Here is a 22,843-nt window from a genome sequence, read left to right on the forward strand (position 1 = left end):
CCCCCTCTGTTTCACCATTCTTCTTTTTTCCTTCTGCTTTGCCATGTTGGGTTTTCACTCAGGCTTTCATTACTTACTGGTTTGTTCTGCTGTTTTCCTGTTGCCTCTTATCACCTCAATTAAAACCTGCCTACCTGAACTGCTTGTAAAACTGGTTGCAAATTTGCAGTTGTAGATTTTACAAACTTAATCTGTAAAGTTTGGATCCAAAGGGACTGGTCTTGGATTCCATACTTGTAAACATCCCTTGAGTATTTTCTCCTCAGGCCCACACCTCTGCACTTTTTCATTGTGACAATTCTTATAGGCTTAATTTAAAGTTACTTAGAGCATGTGGACACAGGTACAAAGCAACTTGTTAAACTTTTTTTTTTTTAACCTTTAGTAGGTTTTATGCTTTTCTAGAGACACAGTATCAGTTTGCTACAATCACATTATTTTCTTGCTGTGTTTTTTTTTTTATGAAGATAGAATTGCTGATATTTTTTGTGTTGAACTTTTTAGCTTCTCAGATTATTGAAACACTAAGGACCTTCACGACAAATGAAGAAGTGGTTGTGGAATGGAGAGCCTCTGAAGCAGAAGTAACTGAATATATAGTCGAGTGGTACGAGGACCTGGAGACAAACCCTTTTGGTAGATCATGGCAATATGTAACAAATTCTACGGTCTGGAAAACTAACAAAAGTATGTTCATTTATCAGTTATGTGCCAAGGTCTAATTGATTGGATGGGGCTGGGAGGTAGGTTGGAATGGATGATCTTGGAGGTCTCTTCCAATCTGGTTGATTCTAAGTGCCTCATCGAGTCTTTTCTTGAACACCTCCAGGGAGGGTGGCTCCACTGCCTCCCTGGGCAGCCCATTCCAATGCCAATCACTCTCTCTGGCAACAACTTCCTCCTAACATCCAGTCTAGACCTCCAACAGCACAACTTGAGACTGTGTCCCATTGTTCTGTTGCTGGTTGCCTGGGAGAAGAGACCAGACCTCACCTGGCTACAGCCTTCCTTCAGGTAGTTGTAGACAGCAATGAGGTCCCCCCTGAGCCTCCTCTTCTCCAGGCTAAACACCCCCAGCTCCCTCAGCCTCTCCTCACAGGGCTGTGCTCCAGGCCCCTCACCAGCCTTGTCACCCTTCTCTGGACATGTTCTAGCACCCCAACATCTCTCTTGAATTGAGGAGCCCAGTTCTCAAGGTGAGGCCTGACCAGTGTTGAGCACAGGGGAAGAATAACCTCCCTTGTCCTACTGGCCACACTGTTCCTGATCCAGGCCAGGATGCCATTGGCTCTCTTGGCCACCTGGGCACACTGCTGGCTCATCTTCAGCCTACTATCTACCAGTACCCTCAGATCCCTTTTTCCTGGTAGTGAAAAATGAGTCAAGAACTAAGTGCTCTTATGAATACTACTGAACAAATTTCATTGCATCAAGGGCAGTTTGAGCATTTGAAGCTTGCTAAAATGTTGAAGATAACAGGTATCTGTAACAGCATATTTAGAGCTGCACTGTCATTCATTCTACTTCCATGGTACTAGTCTTGCATAGAGAATCGTATGCAAATATATATGTATGTAAATATTCCTTTTATTCCTTTGCAGAAAACCTTAAACCATTTGTATGCTACAACATCTCGGTGTATCCTCTCTACGGCAATGCAGTAGCAGCTCCATATTCCATACAGACTTATGTTCAAGAAAAAAGTATGTATCCTAAACTAAGAATGTTGTGTAAGTCTGTGTCTCAGAGTGTAAAATCTGTGAGCCATTAGAAGCACAGATGTAAAGGATAGAAAAAACCCCTGGGATTTGGATTTCTTGATTTCTGTTCATGGATCAGCTGCTGAACTGTTCAGCATCATAGAATCATAGAATCATAGCATAGAATCATAGATTCAGCCAGGTTGGAAGAGACCTCCAAGATCATCCAGTCCAACCTATCCCCCAGTCCTACCCAGTCAACCAGACCATGGCACTAAATGCCTCATCCAGGCTTTTCTTGAACAATTCCAGGGATGGTGTCTCCACCACCTCCCTGGGCAGCCCATTTCAGTGCCAATCACTATCTCTGGCAACAACTTCCTCCCAACAGCCAGCCTAGACCTCCAACAGCACAACTTGAGGCTGTGTCCCCTTGTTCCGTTGCTGGTTGTCTGGGAGAAGAGACCAACCCCCACCTGGCTACAGCCTCCCTTCAGGTAGTTGTAGAAAGCAATAAGGTCAGCCCTGAGCCTCCTCTTCTCCAGGCTAAACACCCCCAGCTCCCTCAGCCTCTCCTCACAGGGCTGTGCTCCAGGCCCCTCACCAGCCTTGTCACCCTTCTCTGGACATGTTCCAGCACCTCAACATCTCTCTTGAATTGAGGAGCCCAGAACTGGATGCAGTACTCAAGGTGTGGCCTGACCAGTGCTGAGTACAGGGGAAGAATAACCTCCCTTGTCCTGCTGGCCACAGTGTTCCTGATGCAGGCCAGGATGCCACTGGCTCTCTTGGCCACCTGGGCACACTGCTGGCTCATCTTCAGCCTATTATCTACCAGTACCCCCAGGTCCCTTTCTTCCTGACTGCTCTCAGCCACTCTGTCCCCAGCCTGTAGTGCTGCTTGGGGTTGTTGTGGCCAAAGTGCAGAACCCTGCACTTGGCCTTGTTAAATCTCATCCCATTGGCCTCTGCCCACCCATCCAGCCTGTCCAGGTCCCTCTGCAGGGCTCTCCTACCTTCCAACAGATCAACACCTGCTCCTAGCTTGGTGTCATCAGTAAAGAATGTCTGTATCTTGTGATACAAATACAATGCTGCTCGAATCCACTAATTTGCTGCAAGGCTTACTCACTGTGTGCAAATCACTTGGAAGATATATTGCTATGAACTGAAAACAGGTTTTTGAACTGGCTGTCCCTTAATTGTTACTGCTCATTGAGATAAATAGTTAGGCTCAATTTTAATTTTTGGCTGCATTTATCACACTTTTGATATATGAGGAAATTCTACTCACAAAATAAAACAGATGGATCGAAAAGCTTGCCTCTAGTTAAATTTTATAAGATAACTAAATCTTTACAGCTCTGCACATAAAAAAAAATCAATGGTAAGAAGCCATTATGCTTGCCATTGGATACAAACTGTGGGTGAAATAGTTGTTTTTGGAGAGGAGGGAAGGAAGGTTTCTTTATTTGCAGAATTTTAATGTGAATATAGCCAGCTGTAGGAATGCAGTCTATTGCTAGTTTTAAGATGTTAGAGGAAAATGTCCACATATGTGTGTGTGTGAGATGTACACAGGTCTATGTAAGCATGCATGCACACATAGCACAATGCACTCATTGCACTACCAAACAGCATTAAACGCGAGGAGGGGGTACAAGAGCATTCATTTTCTGAGTAGTACTAGCACAATTAGTTTCAGGTGCTTTGCTGTTCACAAGGATCTGTGACAGTACTAAAGCTTGCCAAAGAATGGTAAGGAAAAGGACAGTTTTGGATAAGTATTGATTTATAAATAATCTGAGTGCACAACTGAAGCACAGAGAACTGTTGCGTCGAAGTTAACTGTTGCTTCGATGTTAACAGCAATGCATGTGAGGGTGTCCTGTGTAAGTAGGAAGACTTTGTCTAATGTAAAGGGCAAAGACATGCTGGCGACCCTAGCTGAACCTCAGCTCAGCCAGTGATGCTCTGCACATACCCACCAACTTTGCACCTCAGTCCCCATACGCGTGTGTAAGCATGTTTTACCTCTTGACCTCGCTGATGTTGTGCAGATAGAGCCTTTTAATGATCCTGAGGCGTTCAAATGCAATAACTCTGAGAACTACACAAATGCCAGAATAGATTAGGGAGGAAGTACAGCCAGAAGAAATCACACATTTAAGAGGGTGAGAATAGTTAAGGACTCAATGAGAGCACTAAGATAACATATTTACTCGTACCTTTGCTGCCCCTAATGTCACTGGCACATGTGATGTAATGCAGATGGGTAGCACTGCCATAATTAGACCATTTCACTGTTTTTTTCTGATTTATGATTCTGTGTAGAACCATCGGAAGGACCTGTGGCTGACACAGGCATTCCAGGGAAAAATGAAGTGACAATAAAATGGAAGGAGATTTCAAAGGATAAAAGAAATGGGTTTCTCCGTAACTATACAATATTCTATAAACCTGAAGATGGGAAAGAGTTGAGTAAGTATACATTAAACATCAGTGCTTTCAACAGGGATTATGACATGCTGCTGTCTGCAGATAGTTATTTTCATAGTTGATAGCACACTTTACTGCGGTGTGTGATAAATGTATCTGAAAATCTTGGTACTAAAATGTGGTTTATCTAAAGACTAAAACTGTGGGGTTTTTTAGGTTTATTTGGAATGATGAGACATTCTAGTACACAGTCCCTGCTTTAATACTATACGTGTATTTGTGCTCAGTTTCTTTACACTGAACTTGTTTTGTACAAGGCTGCTTGCTCTCAGTCTTTTTAACTATCAGTATTATAACACCCATGGTAGTACAGCCAGTTGATGGCTCTGTCATAGAATCATAGAATCAACCAGGTTGGAAGAGACCTCCAAGATCATCCAGTCCAACCTAGCACCCAGCCCTAACCAATCAACTAGACCATGGCACTAAGTGCCTCATCCAGGCTTTTCTTGAACACCCCCAGGGACGGTGCCTCCACCACCTCCCTGGGCAGCCCATTCCAATGCCAATCACTCTCTCTGGGAAGAACTTCTTCCTAACATCCAGCCTATACCTACCCTGGCACAACTTGAGACTGTGTCCCCTTGTTCTATTGCTGGTTGCCTGGGAGAAGAGGCCACCCCCCACCTGGCTACAATGCCCCTTCAGGTAGTTGTAGACAGTAATAAGATCACCCCTGAGCCTCCTCTTCTCCAGGCTAAACACCCCCAGCTCCCTCAGCCTCTCCTCATAGGATTTGTGCTCCAGGCCCCTCACCAGCTTTGTTGCCCTTCTCTGGACATGTTCCAGCACCTCAACATCTTTCTTGAATTGAGGGGCCAAATAGAATCTATTCTGTCACAGAATCACAGAATGACAGGGGCCCCAGAGATCACTTAGTCCACCTCTGCTGCTGAAGCAAGTTTGCCTACATCAGGCTGCACTGGAGTGTGCCCAGGTGGGTTTTGAAAGTCTGCAAGGTGATAGATTTAGTTAGTGTAGGGCAGCACTATCGTTCCTCTTCAGTTTTAAGACTAGACTGAAAATCACCTGTGAGAGGCTTTTGCAGATTGTTCTCCATTAAAAGTAAAAAAAAAAAGAGTATTATTTGTCAGATACTTTCTGTTTTCCCCTCTCACACATGTACCAGTGTAGCTCCACCTTCAAATCTCTCTTCAGTTGTGACATACCTCTGAAACCCGTGGAAAAATCATGACAGAAGTAGAGGAACTAAACTATATTGGGGGATAATATATTCTGTGCAAATTCATGGGTGTGAATCCTGTGAGGTTTTGGTGAATTTACAAGTTCCATGCATGCCCTTGGCAGAGAACCTTGTCCAAGCCCTCAGCTTCTAGAACAGTGTGGTGGAAATTTTCTGGTAAAAATATTTTTTCATTTAGTTTTATAATCATAGAATCATCATAGAATCAACCAGGTTGGAAGAGACCTCCAAGATCATCCAGGCCAACCTAGCACCTAGCCCTGTCTAATCAACTAGACCATAGCACTAAGTGCCTCATCCAGGCTTTTCTTGCACACCTCCAGGGATGGTGACTCCACCACCTCCCTGGGCAGCCCATTTCAGTGCCAATCACTCTCTCTGGCAACAGCTTCCTCCTAACATCCAGCCTAGACCTCCCCGGCACAACTTGAGACTGTGTCCCCTTGTTCTGTTGCTGCTTGCCTGGGAGAAAAGACCAACCCCCACCTGGCTACAGCCTCCCTTCAGGTATGAGGTCATCCCTGAATCTCCTCTTCTCCAGTAGATAATCCTTGTGGTCCCTTCCAACCCTGACTGATTCTATGATTCTAATTCTGTGATTCAATGAAATACAGTTAAATGTCATGAGCTGCAGAAAACATTTGAAGCTCTTCATTTCCGAGCCTAGGTTCCTGGAAATAAAATTATCAATATATTCTTTCTAGTAATAAAATAAAACTACAGGAGAGAGAGAGAGAGAGAGGAAAGCAGTCCTGTAGAGAGGGACTTGGGGGTCCTGGTGGATAACAAGTTATCTGTGGGACAGAAATGTGCTCTTGTGGCCAAGAAGGCCAGTGGGATTCTGGGGTGTATTAGGAAGAATGTGCCCAGCAGGTCAAGGGAGGTTCTCCTCCCCCTCTACTCTGCCCTGGTGAGACTCCATCTTGAATACTGTGCTCAGTGTGTGGCTCCCAAGTTTAAGAGGGACAGGGATCTGCTAGAGAGAGTCCAGTGGAGGGCTGTGAGGATGATTTGGGGACTGGAGGGCATTGCTTATGAGGATAGGCTGGGAGACCTGGGTTTTTTTAGCCTGAAGATGAGAAGACTTAGAGGGGATTTGATAAATGTTTATAAATAACTGAGTCTGGCCAGGGTGGAGGGGACAGGCTCTGCTCACTTGCTCCCTGTGATAGGACAAGGAGCAATGGGTTTAAGCTGCAGCAAAAGAGGTTCTGCCTCAACACAAGGGGTAACTTCTATACTGTAAGGGTCACAGAGCACTGGAACAGGCTCCCCAGAGAGGTTGTGGAGTCTTCTTCTCTGGAGGATTTCAAGGCCTGTCTGGATGTGTTCCTCTGTGATCTGTGTCAGATAAAATTGTCCTGCTATGGCAGGGGGGTTGGACTTGATAATCTCCTTGAGTCCTTTCCAACCCCTAACATCCTGTGATCCTGTGATAATTTGTTTATCTGTAATACTAGCTGGGGAAAAAAAAGTGTATTTATTTTAAAATGTAAATACATAAAGGGTTTGTTGTTGTTGTGATTTTTGTGTGTGTTTTGTGTTTTCAGAAAGTTTTAAGTAGCACTGAAAAACGTTGGTTAGTTCACATTTGCTCTGTCACAAGAGCTGATAAGGTTGCTTTGTATTTCAAGTTGTCTTTAAAATACTTTGTGATCTGTCATCACAAAAGATGCTAAATAAGTATTCAATTATTTTCTCCATTTATTGACAAAAATCCTCTCTCCTAAAAAGATGAAACAGTGAACTCTGATGTTCTGGAATACCGACTGAGGTCCTTGAAGTCTGATACGCAGTATACTGTCTATATCATGGCAAGCAATGAAGCTGGTGGAACCAGTGGAGAGCGAAAAACCTTCAAGACTTTGAAATTCAGTAAGCAACATTCCATGTTAGTTGTTACTGTTTTAGAAAAAGCTTTGGCAATAAGAACCATAGGGCATTTTGGTTGGCATTTCTTAATTTGTTGGTTAATTTGTTGTTTGGTTTTGGTTTTGATTTCTGCCACACCCCCACCCCCCACCCCCCCCCTTTTATTTTTTAAGTGTTAAACCAAGCAAGGAAAAATACCAAATCTAGCCAATTGTAACTCAGTTTCACTGATGATCTCACAGACTAAAATGCCAACATTAGAAGTAAAACGCCCCAAACCTGTATTTTGTGGTCAGTAAGGCTGTGGAATACTACAGATGTTTGTGGGAGCAGCAATTTGTATGCTGTTGATTATGGGATGGAGTGCTTAACAGCTTACTAAAAAGCAGACGATTCCAGTTGAGATACTGTGCATTGCATTGCATCTCTGCTGCTGCATAAGTTTAAGTCACAGATGAGTGCATGGCTTGTGGCCACTTTGTGGGGGGAAACACCTCTACCTATTTCTTTACTGTTTATTTTAGCTAGATGTTACCAAGATGTCTACAGGTCAGAAGTTCAGATGCATCCTAATTTCTGCTTCTGTAAGAATGTTTTCAAAGTATACGGTAATTGTTAGAGTAGCCAGACTGAAGTACTGCTGGGGTTTCCTAGATCGTGCAGGGACCAGAACGATGCTGAGACACCAATGTGATGCATAAGTTGAACCTCTATTGCAGCTAAAATCCGCTGCAATACACAGAGAGCTAAAGCAACGTGTACAGTTGTGACAGGTTACACAACAGGGTATGGGCTGTCCACACGCCCTAGGAGCAAATCTGGCTGACTGTCCCCCCTCAGTCCCCTCGCACAGCTAACTTTGCCACTTCTCTGCCAACTTTTCAAGGTTGTTTTCCCGGAAGCTGCACTCCTTGTCTGAAACCCTTCTCTGTGTCCTAATGTTACCCTTCTTGCTCTGTGGTTTAAAATCACTCAGCGCTGCCCAAACCCAAACAAAGTAAAAAAAAAAAAAAATAAAGGATGATCTATGCTTACATTTGTCATGGGACTCACAGCTAATTTAATTTTTGCCTGTAAACACATCTACTAGTTTGCTACTCACAGACAAGGTAAGTTGGACTTATGCTGAAGTCTGGTCTCTGTTGCTTGCTGCCTACCTCTGGTAGGTCCTTGGAATATAGCACTGCTTCCACTAGAATAGGTGCAACTTTTTTTGTGTATTTAAACCTACCTTCTAGTGGAATTTACTGTTTATGTGGCAGTCTTAGGTGACTGCAGTAGGTGCCCAGAGAGGTGGTAGACTCTTCATCCTAGGTGACTTTGAAAGATTGGGTTGGAATGATCCTGAGCAACCTGATTCTGGATGAGGTGGCCTGCAGATGCCCTTCCAGTCTGAATTATGGTGCGAGTCTATTTAATAATGGGAATTTTAAACTATGGTGCTTCTGTACCTGAGATATCCTGAGGAGTCTCATCATGAGCTGCTTTTCTGGCTAACTGTGACTTGTAGGATTCAAAAAACTTGTGTTTCAGCACATCATGCGCCAAGTACCATGCAGTACTCTGAGTAACTTTGGCTAGTTTTGAGAGAGGTCTTTAGAACTGGGTGACTTGGTGTCACGGAGGGGTATCCTGCCACCTACGCCAACTGTGGCGGAGGGGAGAAATGAATTGGTGCAAGATGATATTCTATAAAAATATATATTTATTAACTTCAATATTCTGAACTCTCACCACCCCCAACCACTGTATTTTAATATTAATATCTGTTCTACATGGTTATGAAGGACATTCAAGGGATAATATCAAGCAGTAACTTGTTAATAACTAGCAAATATTCAAACTATTAAACAGAGAGAGGACTTTCCCCACAGCTTAATGCCACTTGGGGTCAGTATGCTGTTTGCCCTGCAGGTGGGCTGAAAGCTCTTTCTGCTCTATGGCAGGAGGCAATAGAAATTACAGAGGCATTAGAGCATTTACTCACAAATTCTGATCAATTATCAATTACCCTCCAGGGCTATGTCACAGCCTATACAAGTGTCCAATCTCCAGGGGACTCTGCCCATGGACTTTGAGGCTGGAATCCTCCTGGCTTCAGGAGAAAGGATGAATCTTTCTGGTTTCTGGGGAAAGGACAGTCTCTGACCTTGTTCTACTGACAAAGGATGCAATCTCTGCCCTTGTCTCCTGGCTTCTTCTGGATGCTCTGTCCAGGGATTCTTAGGCAGGACCTCAGGTGCAGAGGTAGTACGATGTAACGCTGGCCATGCAGGCCAGTCGCGTGCAGACAATCCAGGGTCTGCTTCCTGGTAACTCAGCGGCAGTGGAGCTTACCAGGCAATGATAAGGCAGCAGGCATGCAACAGGATACACAGCTGCATGAGAGACTGAGCTCTGTAAATACAGGCAGGCTTAAGCGTAATACTGAACACAAGTGAGCGAGCAACCAAGCAATGCGGGGGAGCCTGAGCACTTTGTTTACCTGTGTACCCTCATTTATTAAATGTGGGCCGAGATTAGTGACCCTTTGGACACTAGATGACCAATCAGGTTTTGGCAGTCAACCAAACATACCATAATAGGCAAAAGCTACAAGCCTGGACCTTCCAAATACGGCAAGCACATGGGCCTTGTGCTAGGCAGGCATGAGCTGGGCGTGTAGGGGCTTACACAACCACATTACACAATCAGGGGTCCTGGGCAGGCCAGACTTTATGGCACCAAGCTTGTTATGCCCCTTTGTGCTTGCTTATGTGTTTACCTCTGGTGCAGGCAGAAGAACATGTCCAGGCAGGGCAAGGCATAAATAAGCCTATTTTCAGGCCTATAGGCCCTCCACAACACTTGGATGTTGAAATTTAGCTACCTTAAGTGAAAATCTGAAGCAAGTGTAAAAAATGGTGGTGGTGTGTGTTTTTTTCCCCCCTCTCTCTCTAAAGATAAAGAAGATATTCTTTTCATTGCTCTACCCACTGGATTAAGCTTGTTGTTCCTGTTCGCCCTTTGGATCATGTGCATTTTGAAAAAAAGCACGTGAGTACATTTCCTGCCCTTTGAAACTGAGTGTAGTCAACTGTTTTTAACTTGTAGCAGTCAAATTTTTGTGTCTCTTTCTGTTGGCTGGGTTCCAACGTCAAGTCGATTAAATAAGCAACAAGAGTAATAACTAACTCAGCGTACAGGTAATATTGTAGTTGCAGCTATTGTGCTGTAGTGCAAAAAAGAACTATTAATTTTATGAAGTGCAGTAAATAATAATAATAATAATAATAAAAAAGACAACAGAATCATAGAATCATAGAATCAACCAGGTTGGAAGAGACCTCCAAGATCATCCAGTCCAACCTAGCACCCAGCCCTAGCCAATGAACTAGACCATGGCACTAAGTGCCTCATCCAGTCTTTTCTTGAAGACCTCCAGAAGAAATAGGAGAAAGAGATTTGCCTGTCACATGTATCAGTTTATGGGAAATGCTACGTGCCAATTGCACAGTTTCATGGTCGATCAAGTGAGAGGAGCATTATTTAAGTCAGTTGTTAAAAGTTTAATAATGACAAAAAAAACCCCAAAAAAAAACAGTTCCTCAAGAGCTCTCAATATATCTCCTACTCCACCACTGGAAAGCATTTCACATCACTCCAGTTGCTTAGCTTAGCTTAACACCTGTTCATTGTTGACATTTCCCTGGTGATCTAAAGAAGTTGTGAAAAAACTAGAAATGACATCATGTGAAAGTGTTTGGATGCTTAATCCACAAGTATGGATCCATATCCATACATGGCTCACAATCCTTTTCTCTGCGGTCACAGATGTCCCTTGCCAGCTTTTAAACTGCCTCCTCAAAGCATCGGGATGCTCTAACATCTCAAAGATAGCTCTGAGGGTGTTTTAATGTTATGAAATGTGCTTTTCTTTCGTGTGAAAGGTTGTTTGCCTGAAGCTTAATAATAAGGTTTAAAATCTTTACCGTTTTGGGATGTTGTAAATTATTAGAACAAAGGTTGTCATCAAGTGAAGCATCAGGTAGTAAGCACAGCTGAAGTAGTGAGTGTAATTTCCACCTCATTTACATCTGAATCTGTCTTGTACATTCTGAATTTTCATGAAAGTTAGAAGCTACCTCTTGCTTCTACAGAATACTTTGAGATGTGGCTGAGTGTTTATAATCTTCCTGGGTAGGTCAATTTGGAATGTGAGAAGTGAGAAGTCAAGCTATGGCCTAGCTTCTGTTCACTTGCATATGTACCCAGTATCAAAGAGTGATTAGTATTGTTTCATAGAATCATAGAATTAACCAGGTTGGAAGAGACCTCCAAGATCATCCAGTCCAACCCATCCCCCAGCCCTAGCCAGTCAACTAGACCTCATCCAGTCTTTTCTTGAACACCTCCAGGGATGGTGCCTCCACCACCTCCCTGGGCAGCCCATTCCAATGCCAATCACTCTCTGCCAACAACTTCCTCCTAACATCCAGCCTATACTTTCCCCGGCACAACTTGAGACTGTGTCCCCTTGTTCTGTTGCTGCTTGCCTGGGAGAAGAGGCCAACCCCCACCTGGCTACAATGTCCCTTCATTATCTGCTGTTAGCAAGATAACTCAGCATAGATTCAAAGTGGTGTAGTGCTTTCCTTGACCAAAGCTATCTGAGGTGGCTTTTTACCAAAGAACAACCCTGAAACATAATCATCAGTGGTTTTGTATTCAGCTCTATTTTGCTGTGCTATTATTTGACCTCCTGTATATCACTGAAAAACAAAAAAATTAAAAGCTTGGTATTTTAGCAGTATTTGAGTTTTCTGAAGATTTCTTCATTGTGGTTTTAATTGTCTATTTATCTCAACATTTTAACTAAAATCCTTTTCTCAATGCTAGGTTTAAAAAGGTTTGCTGGCCTGATATTCCCAATCCTGTGGAAAGCATTGCAGCGGGATGGCCTCTTCATACATCTATGGTAATAATTGCAATTTTATGTATTAAAAAAAAAAAAGGATTAAATGGAGAGAATTCCTTCTCTGATGGCCATTTTATGACCAAAACCCAACAAAAGGTGTCGAGCTTAATTCTATTTAAGTGCTATAAAATGCCCTCTGTTGTATTTCAAACTAAACCAGATAAAGGATCTTTATGAAGTGCATTCACTTAATTCTTAACTGATATCTAGACATAATAATTTGGAGTTATAAAATGATTGGAGAGTGGTTAGAAGGATGGCTTATTAAATAAAGTCAGTTAAACTTGCTCAAGTCCCACGTCCAGGTATCTCCTCCTTCCTCGACAAAAAAATGTAGTGTAACATACAACAATATTTGGTATAGTATTGCACTAACATTTTCATCTTTTTTATTATTGGATATTTATTCCTTATCAAAGTCTTCAGGTTTATTTGAATGAAGTGGATTTGACCAGGTTTACACTGAAAGTGTAATCTGTAGATAATGGGTTTTAAACATTCAGCTCGAAAAATGACTGGTTAGAGTAGACAAGATATCACAGTATCACACAGTATCACAGTATCACCAAGGTTGGAAGAGACCTCACAGATCATCAAGTCCAACCCTTTACCACAGAGCTCAAGGCTAGACCATGGCACCAAGTGCCACGTCCAATCTTGCCTTGAACTGCCCCAGGGACGGCGACTCCACCACCTCCCCGGGCAGCCCATTCCAGTGTCCAATGACTCTCTCAGTGAAGAACTTTCTCCTCACCTCCAGCCTAAATCTCCCCTGGCACAGCTTGAGGCTGTGTCCTCTCGTTCTGGTGCTGGCCACCTGAGAGAAGAGAGCAACCTCCTCCTGGCCACAACCTCCCCTCAGGTAGTTGTAGACAGCAATAAGGTCACCCCTGAACCTCCTCTTCTCCAGGCTAAACAATCCCAGCTCCCTCAGCCTCTCCTCATAGGGCTGTGCTCAAGGCCTCTCACCAGCCTCGTTGCCCTTCTCTGGACATGCTCAAGCATCTCAATGTCCCTCCTAAACTGGGGGGCCCAGAACTGAACACAGTACTCAAGGTGTGGTCTAACCAGTGCAGAGTATAGGGGCAGAATGACCTCCCTGCTCCTGCTGACCACACCATTCCTGATGCAGGCCAGGATGCCACTGGCCCTCTTGGCCACCTGGGCAGGCCACCTGGGCACACTGCTGGCTCATGTTCAGGCGGGTATCAATCAGCACCCCCAGATCCCTTCCTGTCTGGCTGCTCTCCAGCCACTCCGACCCCAGCCTGTATCTCTGCATGGGGTTGTTGTGGCCAAAGTGCAGCACCCTGGACTTGGAGCTATTGAACCCCATCCCATTGGACTCTGCCCATCTGTCCAGGCGGTCAAGGTCCCGCTGCAGAGCCCTTCTGCCCTCCAACCCAGCCACATCTGCCCCCAGCTTGGTGTCATCTGCAAACTTGCTGATGACTGACTCCATGCCCTCATCCAGATCATCTATGCAGATGTTAAAGAGGATGGAGCCCAGCACAGATCCCTGAGGGACACCACTAGTGACAGCCGCCAGCTGGATGTGGCACCATTCACCACCACTCTCTGGGCTCCGCCCTCCTGCCAGTTCCTAACCCAGCACAGAGTCTTGCCATCCAAGATAAAAACAATCTGGGGCTGATTCTGAGCCTTTATTGACATGTCACAGAAAACCTAATGTGAAATTGTTTAACAAGTGGGCAGAAGAACATTGTAATTTTTTAAAGTACTCATTCACCTATACCTGCATCCCAGCTGCAATGCATACAAACTATTTATTGATACACTAAAAATTAAAGGTCAAAACATTACACCTACATAACTTTCTGATTTATCTCTTTGTCCTGACAGAATAATTCATTTTTGGAGAAAGTGCTATCTGAGGATAAAATCATAGACTCTGAAGACTTAAGTGTTCTGGAATATTGTTTTCCTGACGGAAGCCAGGAAGGATCTCTTCTTATCAATTTGGAAACCCATGTTTCTGAATGCACTGCTATTAATACAAAAGGCATGCTTACTGGGGGAAAAAAGATACTGTATAATGAAGAAAACAAAGCTGCTAAACTTCTTTCGTCATCCATGCCTTACGTAAATACTGATCAAGATATCAGAAGTCAAATGCATTCAGCTTTGATACCAATGAAGGAGAGCCAACCCAAAAAAATGCTGGAAGATGATTCGTGTGAATCTCAAGAGACTTCAATTGCAAATGAAGACAATGATAATGAAGAGGCTTTAAAGCTGGAAGATTTCAGTGTAAGAGCACCGTTCAACCCATACCTTAACAATTCTGTTAAAACAAGGGAATTTCTTATTTCTGAACTCAGTAAGAAGGAACCCAACAGCCAGTCATCTGCCTTACCTCCTTTGCAACAAAATGTTGCGGGACACTCCTATGTGACACTGGACATGTTCAGGCCTGCCACAGCTCATTAGTATGAGAAGATTTTCCTTCGTAAAGGCTCTCTGTGAAATAGACCTTGTCACCGTTGCCCACATGTATTCATACCTGGTTGATTTCAGTTATTTCAGGCTTAAAAAGCCCCTTCCTTTGAATAGCTGATCAGTGATAATTTTGCACTGTGTTTGCAGCTGTTGCTCTGGGGTGGTTTTGTCATTTGGTTTTGGTTTCTCACCGGATAAATGCGCCAGTAAGTAAGGCAAAGGAAGTAGCTTTTCTTGCTTCTTCTTTGTTCTCACGTATCAATCTGCTAGACCAAACTGGTCTTTACTGTTGGGGAATGCAGCAGTGCAGACAGCTCACCAGTTTTATCCCAAGCAACCAATTCCCATGTAGACTGACTTGAACTGTATCTGCCAAATCCTTCCTTAAGTTAGGTGGAGTTAGAACTATCTTCCTGTTCTCACTTCCCTCCATTATTTTATACCTGGCTTAATGTATAATGTTCCTCCTGTTTTACAAATGCTTGGTTGATTTCAGTAATTGTGCTTTTGCATCCTGACTCTTAAATCAGTGCTTTGGCTCACAGTTTCCCTGTCTTTAGTGAGAGGACATTTGTTACGTATCTGCTATCGAGTCATCTACATTTTGATTCATGCTGGCTTTGTTGTTTCCTTCCCTTTCTCCTGTGTTTTTAATCACCCTCTCCATTTTCTGATGCTTTTGTCTCTCCTATTTGTCTGTTTCCTTTAAAACCCTTTGCTGCAGGATATCTTCTTATCTTCTTGTTCATTGTTCTCTAATTTCTCCCAATTTAATACTGTGTTTCCCATCGGGGGTTTTGATATTTCACAGTGGAAAAAAAAAATCTAACTAAATACAGCACCTTGTATTGGAATAAACACAGAGTTTATATTTAGGAAATTGTTTTTTCCTGGGAGGTATTGAAAAAAAAAACCCACAAAGTCAACAAAATATCCCCAGATAGCCCCTGGTAACTGATTTGGGGTTAGAGATTTCTACAAGAAGGTTATAGAACTTTCTTCAGCTGATTAATGATTTTGGTAAGTCATAAAACCACTTGTAGTTTCTATTTTACACTGCAGCAATTAAGCAGGAAATTCTATCATCTCACTTTTTTTTTTTTTTGTTTTCTTCATTAGGAAAGAGACTTACTGTAGATTTCTTGCTGAAATATTTACTCTGTTAAATGCGAGGCTAAAACAGTGCAACGGAATCAAATCTTGAGTAAAATGTTCTAAAAGGGAGTGTTGGGTATGACATGTGTGGCAGGTAGCAATTTTAAGACTTCAAGTTATTTTCACTGCATTTAAAGACTTGACATCACCAGTCTTGTTTGCACATAACGAGTTATGTTTGCATGTAACTACTACTTCATCCTTCAGCTTTAAGGATGAAAAAGATACAGGAGTCATGGGGATAGAAAACTGAGAGGCAAATATGCCTGTGCAGAAAGAGGAGTGAGAGACTAGAAAATACATTGTCCATCATGAATGAGGAGGCTGACTCTTATCCTGGGTGTATTGGCCATTACTTGCATCGTGTTGGGGAAGAAGCAGTAAAGTGTGCATTTAAGCTTGTCAGACATAGCTTGGAAGATGCTTATAACAATGTCTGTGTAGGTTCCAATAAAGATGAGAAAGCAATTTCTGCAAATGTTTATTGTACAGCAACATTGATTTCCATCTTGCTAAGTTTGTTGGATCACTTTACCAGCCACATTATTGCTATTAGCCAAAATGTATCTAAGTTTGTTCTTTAAAGCCTTTGCTTATTAAGAGAAATCATACTCTGAAATGAGCATGAGACGGCTTTGGCTGGGTCCAGAATTCTCACTCACAGATGCACTGCTGTGATGAAGTCACTGACTGTCACAGCAGGTGTGTATTGCCTCTTCTTTTTTTCCCCTTTCTTTCTTTTTGCTTTAATATATCAAGATATAAAAATAGACAGAGACATTCTGGGGCCTGCCTGGCAATTATTTATCAGCCCTATGAAAACTGCATACTCCTGTGTTCCACAATTCAGTCAGGGGGGAAAAAATAGCAGCCATTAAGGGATCTTTAGAAAGGGGAGGTTCTGGCTTGGTAGTTTAAATCACAGAATCACAGAATCAACTGGGTTGGAAGAGACCTCCAAGATCATCCAGTCCTGTCCAATCAACTAGACCATGGCACTAACTGCCTCATCCAGTCTTTACTTCAACACCTCCAGGGATGGCAACTCCACCACCTCCCTGGGCAGCCCATTCCAATGCCAATCACTCTCTCTGCCAAGAACTTCCTCCTAACATCCAGCCTAGACCTCCCCCGGCACAACTTGAGACTGTGTCCCCTTGTTCCGTTGCTGGTTGCTTGGCAGAAGAGGCCAACCCCCACCTGGCTACAGCCTCCTTTCAGGTAGTTGTGGACAGCAATGAGGTCAGCCCTGAGCCTCCTCTTCTCCAGCCTAAACACCCCCAGCTCCCTCAGCCTCTCCTCATAGGGTTTGTGTTCCAGGCCTCTCACCAGCTTTGTCACCCTTCTCTGGACACATTTCAGTATCTCAACATCTCTCTTGAATTGAGGAGCCCAGAACTGGACACAGGACTCAAGGTGTGGCCTGACCAGTGTTAAGTACAAGGGCAGAATAACCTCCCTTGTCCTACTGGCCACACTGTTCCTGATGCAGGCCAGGATGCCATTGACTCTCTTGGCCACCTGGGCACACTGCTGGCTCATCTTCAGCTACTATCTACCTGTACCCCCGGGTCCCTTTCTTCCTGGCTGCTCTCCAGCCATGCTGTCCCCAGCCTGTAGTGCTACTTGGTGTTGTTGTGGCCAAGAGTAGAGTTGGGTAGAGTCTTCCTGAAACATTTTAATGTTTCTGGGGTTAAATAATCATCTGCTTTTCTTTCTCATATTATTTCCTTCTGTATTGATATTCTGGTTTTTGCTCCCTACTTCAGATTTCCTTGCCTGATATTTTATCTGAGAAAGAGTAATGCAAGTAAGTGGAGTCAGCACATCATAGATATTAGGGCTGCCTTTCACCTGTGGTTTGGAGCACCAGCTTCCTGGGCTTGGTTGTTTAGCATTCAGAGCTGTACTCCTCCTGACCTTTTACATTTTGTCATTTAGAATGTTTTGGCTGGAAGAGACCTCAAAGCTCATCCAGTTCCAACCCCCCACCACAGGCAGGGACACCTCCCACTAGAACAGGTTGCTCAAGGCCTCATCCAACCTGGCCTTGAACACCTCCAGGGAGAGAGCATCCACAACCTCCCTGGGCAACCTGTGCCAGTGTCTCACCACCCTCACTGCAAAGAGCTTCTTCCTAACGTCTAGATTGAATCTCCCCTCTGCCAGTTTAAACCCATTACCCCTTGTCCTGTCATTGCAAGCCCTTGTCAATACTCCCTCTCCAGCCTTCCTGTAGGCCCCCTTCAGATACTGGAAGGCCACTATAAGGTCTCCTTGAAGCCTTCTCTTGAGATCTCCCTCAGGCTGCTTTTCTCCATGCTAAATCACACCTAGTCTCTCAGCCTTTCTTCCTAAGAGAGATGCTCCAGTCCCCTCATCATCTTTGTAGCCCTAATTGTGCTGTACTAATCGCGTGACTCATGAGAAAAAAACAACCACAAACGTAAAACTGAGAGCACATGAAAAAGTCTTTATTGATGCATACTAAATGATACATCGTATTAATTTAGAAATACCACAGAATCACAGAATGTGAGGGGTTGGAAGGGCCTTCCAGAGATCATCGAGTCCATCCCTCCCTGCCAAAGCAAGATCACCCAGGGCAGGCTGCACAGGAAATCATCCAGGTCAGTTTTGAAAGTCTCCAGAGGAGACTCTACACCCACCCTGGGCAGCCAGTTCCAGTGCTTCATCACTGTTACTGTAAAGAAGCATCTCCTTGTGTTGAGATGGAACTCTCAGATACTTATAGACACTGATAAGATCCCTCCCCAGCCTTCTCCTCTCAAGACTAAACAGCCCCAGTTCTCTCAGTCTCTTTTTACAGAAGAGCTGTTCAAGTGCCCCATTCATCCTTGTAGCTCTACACTGGGCTGTCTCCAGCAGGTCCCTATCTCTCTTGAACTGGGGAGCCAAAACTGGACTGGCTCATGTTCAGCTACTCTCTACCAGTCCTCCCAAGTTCTCTTCTTCCTAGCTGCTCTCCAGCCCCTCTGTCCCCAGACTGTACCAACTGTCTGTACAGTTTGTACTTGTTGATCCTTGTCTTATTGCTGTGGACCACAGAAAAGAGACTGGCCCCCTCCACTTGACACCCATCCCTCAGATATTTACAGGCATTGATCAGATCTCCTCTCAGCCTTCTCTTCTACAGACTGAACAGCCCGAGGCTTCTCAGTCTCTCTACACAGGGCAGATGCTCAACTCCAGTCATCCTTGTGGCTCTCCGTTGGAACCTCTCCAACAGGTCCCTGTCTCTCCTAAAGTGTGGAGTTCAAAATTTGACAGTGTTCTAGATGTGGTCTCACCAGGGCAGAGCAGAGGGGGAGAAGAACCTGCCTAGACCTGCCAGACACATTGCTCTCCCCAAACATAAAGGGGAGTAGTTTCAAACCAGTCATGTATTTAATCTTACCTGAGAAGTGCTTCGGAGTGCAGGCTACCCTGAGCTGTCCCAAGGTGTCGCTTGATAATATCTCTTCCCAGGGTCCTGAGTTATCCGGGTGGGTGCGAGTTGGCCTCTCTCCTAGGTGTTGCGGGAGAGGGAGAGACACCAGGCTTACACTAGTGTGATGCACAGTGGTCAATCCATTTACTGGACCTCAGTGTGATACCTGTAGAGTGGAGTACGGTGGAGGGGCAGGCACTTCCGACAGACCTGCAAAGCAGAGATGCGCTGTCCGCACGCTCAGAGGCAGACCTGGCCGACTGCCCCCTTTGCGGGAACTTAGCCATAACGTTGCTTGTGCCCAGGGCTGAGCAGCGGGTCTTCTCGCACAGCTCAGGACTCCCTCAGCTTCTCTGCCAGCCTCCCAAGGCCACCCATCTGCGGCTGTGCCTCCTCACCAGGTCAGTCACTCAATCCTGCTTGCTCTCCTTGTTTTCCCAGACTACTCAGTTCTGCGCAAACCCCGGCAGGTGGGCACAGAGCAGGGTGGAGGCTTACCCTGCCTGCCGCTCGCTCGCTGCGGCATGAGGATGCTGGGAGAGTTCCTGCAGCCCAGTGGGTGCTCGGTAGCACAGCACTCTGCCTAAGCCTGGCGTGGGGTTTTGTTTCCCAGGTCAAGCAAGTCTAAGAAACTGTGTTAAAACGTGGTGGTTTGTATTTCAAAAGGTGGGTTTTTGTTTGTTTGTTTCTTTGTTAAAAAAAAAAAACAAAAACATTGACTACTCCTATTGAGTAAGAAGGGCAACCCTGTCAAGTTTTAATGTCTGCCGTCGGCATTTTTCTTAAGCTCTTAGACGGTCTGTATTTTTTCTGGCATTGCTGAGCCCCACACTGACAAGCTGCAAGTGTTTTATCACTGCTGAAAGCCTGCTAAGCCAGTTGCTGTTATCTAGACTTCAGTGTCCAATTCGACGGAACTGAAGCTTTGAAGTGAGTAGCTACTTCTCAGAAAAGCAGCCTTATTTAAAGTAGACTTCCTGAGTCGGACGTTGAACTCCTCAGAGAGTGGGGCTGACCCAGCTAAGGGTGACTTCCGCAGAAGTCTCGCTGGTACGTGAGTAACTCTGTGTCCAATGGAGTTTGATGCAGGAGCAACACGTTTTGTAATCACGGAAAGATTGCACAACAGGAATTGTCAGAAGCAATGATCCTTAAGAGGAATCAGAGTAAATACTCTGGGTTCCCACTTGGAACATTGTAGTGAGAAATTTCTCCTTAGCCATAATTATGCCGAATGAGTGCAGCGCACAGTCCTTATCTAATAACTCTGGGGATGGCTTCTGAGTTGTATTTCTGCTGCTGTTTTTGACTCAAGCAGTTTAGCTAGGGGGGTGGTGGTGCGGGGGTTGAGTTGGGAGAAGTCTTAGTGACTTATTTCCTTTCCCTGTTTGCTTTTTGGGTTTGTTTGTTTGCTTGTTTGCCCCATTTTAGGAGCAAGAATTTATGCTAGCATCAATAGTTTATGATTTGCAGATGGTTTTATTTGCAAATTATGTTTTAAAATCCCCTGAAGACAGGAAGGACTAAACTCCCTCTGCTTTAATGTAAAGCTTTTTCATAACGAGCATACTGCCCAGAATTGCTTATATCTATTTGCCTTGACATCTTTCTGGCTTTGCCCTCTGGTTCTCTTTCCCACGAACTTACAGCTTCTCCAAACATGCTCCCTGCATTTGCTTTCATATCCATGACTTTTTTACAGTTTAATAGCTGACTGACAAATATGCTCTGATTTTGCTTGTTCTCTGGGGACTGCATCCCTCTTCTGCTTTTGCTTTTATTTTCAGAAGACTTTACATTAAAAGCCAAGGGAGTATTTCCCACTGTTTAATTCTTCCTGTCTTCAGGGGATTTAAAAACATATTTTGTAAATAAAACCACACTTTTGTGTTTCTGATGAAGGGTATCTGCAGTTTAGGAGACCCACAAGGTTTCATGCCATCTGAGCAGTGAGAAGAAGGAAGCAAGGGAGTGTTGAAACATCTTGGGTGAGAATGGATAGGCAGGGGTTTAGATTTTGCTAATTTTCACATTTCTTCTAACACATAGGGCTGGTTCTTTGTCTGTAAGTGTTGTCTTTACAACATAAAGGATGATCCTGAATATGGACGGTGCACATCTCCTGACACACTGAACGACAAAGGGAGAGAAGATGATCCTAGACAGAGATAAGCCCATCTGTTGCCCTCGTCCCTCTTCACTTTTCTTGTGAACATTCCCACTTCCTCAGCCCCATATCTCTAGGTACTTAGAATTTCTCATGCCATCAGTTTGTGCAACTGTCTCAATGCAAAACTGCTGCATAAGTTGCTGCAAAATTGCCTCAGCCTTGGATTAGCTTGTAGGACTGCTAGACCGCATATGCAGCTCAGGTTCCTGATAGGAGTTGAAGGTAGCTCATGAGGTAGCTCACGAGGTATTCACTGAAACTGAGCTGGCAGCAGAGCATAGATGTGCTAAAAAAAATTAAATCCTTTGTGTACAAGGCTTGCTTTGAGGTGAGCATTTTTCGTTGTCATCACAGAATATTAGAGGCTGGACAGGACCTCCAGAGATCACTGAGTCCAACCCCACTGGCAAAACAGGATCACCTAGGGTAGTCTGCACAAGAGTACATCCAGGAGAGTTTTGAGTCTCCAGAGGAGATTCCACAACCTCTCTGGGCAGTCTGCTCCACTGCTCCATCACCCTTACTGCAAAGAAGTTTCTCCTCATGATTAGTGAATCCTTCTGTGTTCAAGTTCGTAGCTATTGCTCCTTGTGTTATTGCTGTGGACCACCGAAAAGAGATTGGCCCCCTCCACTTAGCACCTACACCTCAGATATTTATAGACATTGATGAGATCTCCTCTCTGTCTTCTCCAGACACCCCCGGGGCTCTCAGTCTCACTCCATAGAGGAGATGCTCAAGGCCCCAATCATCCTCATGGCTCTCTACTGGTCTTTCTGCAGCAGGTCCTTGTCTCTCTTGAACTGGGGAGCCCAAAACTGGACACAGATAAATACTCGGATGCACTGTCTCCAACTTGTGGCTGCTCTCCTACCACTGAGCCTCACCTCAGTGAGTGATAGGGCTGGCTAACTCAGTTTTCTCTCTGGACAGAAACATGTTGAGTGATGTATCTCTGTGTACCCCAGCTTTTGTGGACAGGTCTCAGTTCCATTCCCTTTAAAGAAGTCGGTGCTCTGGCAGTGCTTGGGGTTTGATTTTTTTCCTTTAGCGCTTCTATGTTGACATTTCAACTTAAATCACTGTACATGTTGCACTCTCACAGAGTCTGATCTTTTTCCTGCATTGCATTCAGGTTTATTTTAAAGGCTGAATTGAGTTATTTTACTTTTCATACTTACGTAATTATTCATTCAGTTCAGCTGTCAGCCTAAGACCACCATGGCCACTAAACCATTTGCCAAAGTGCCATGTCTATGTGTTTCTTAAACATCTCCAGGGACAGTGACTCCAACAGCTCCAAGCACAACTTATTCCAATGCCTGACCACTCCTTCAGCACAGACTTTTTTTTCTATGATCTAACCTAAAGCTCC

General features: G+C 44.2%; 1 protein-coding gene across 1 annotated transcript in view; it reads left to right on the forward strand.

Annotated features, from left to right (window-relative positions):
* IL31RA (interleukin 31 receptor A) overlaps positions 1–14,813 on the forward strand; it is a 32,929-nt gene extending 18,116 nt beyond the window's left edge. Inside the window, exons 9-15 of the mRNA XM_064140008.1 lie at positions 505–687; positions 1,602–1,703; positions 4,035–4,181; positions 7,138–7,278; positions 10,218–10,311; positions 12,154–12,232; positions 14,096–14,813. Of these exons, the coding sequence (XP_063996078.1) occupies positions 505–687; positions 1,602–1,703; positions 4,035–4,181; positions 7,138–7,278; positions 10,218–10,311; positions 12,154–12,232; positions 14,096–14,683 (1,334 nt within the window). The 3' untranslated portion in view covers positions 14,684–14,813. The remainder of the gene's footprint in view (positions 1–504; positions 688–1,601; positions 1,704–4,034; positions 4,182–7,137; positions 7,279–10,217; positions 10,312–12,153; positions 12,233–14,095) is intronic.
* The last annotated feature ends 8,030 nt before the right edge of the window (positions 14,814–22,843 follow it).

The sequence above is a fragment of the Pogoniulus pusillus genome, chromosome Z (genome assembly GCF_015220805.1).
Source record: "Pogoniulus pusillus isolate bPogPus1 chromosome Z, bPogPus1.pri, whole genome shotgun sequence".
Lineage (NCBI taxonomy): Eukaryota > Metazoa > Chordata > Aves > Piciformes > Lybiidae > Pogoniulus > Pogoniulus pusillus.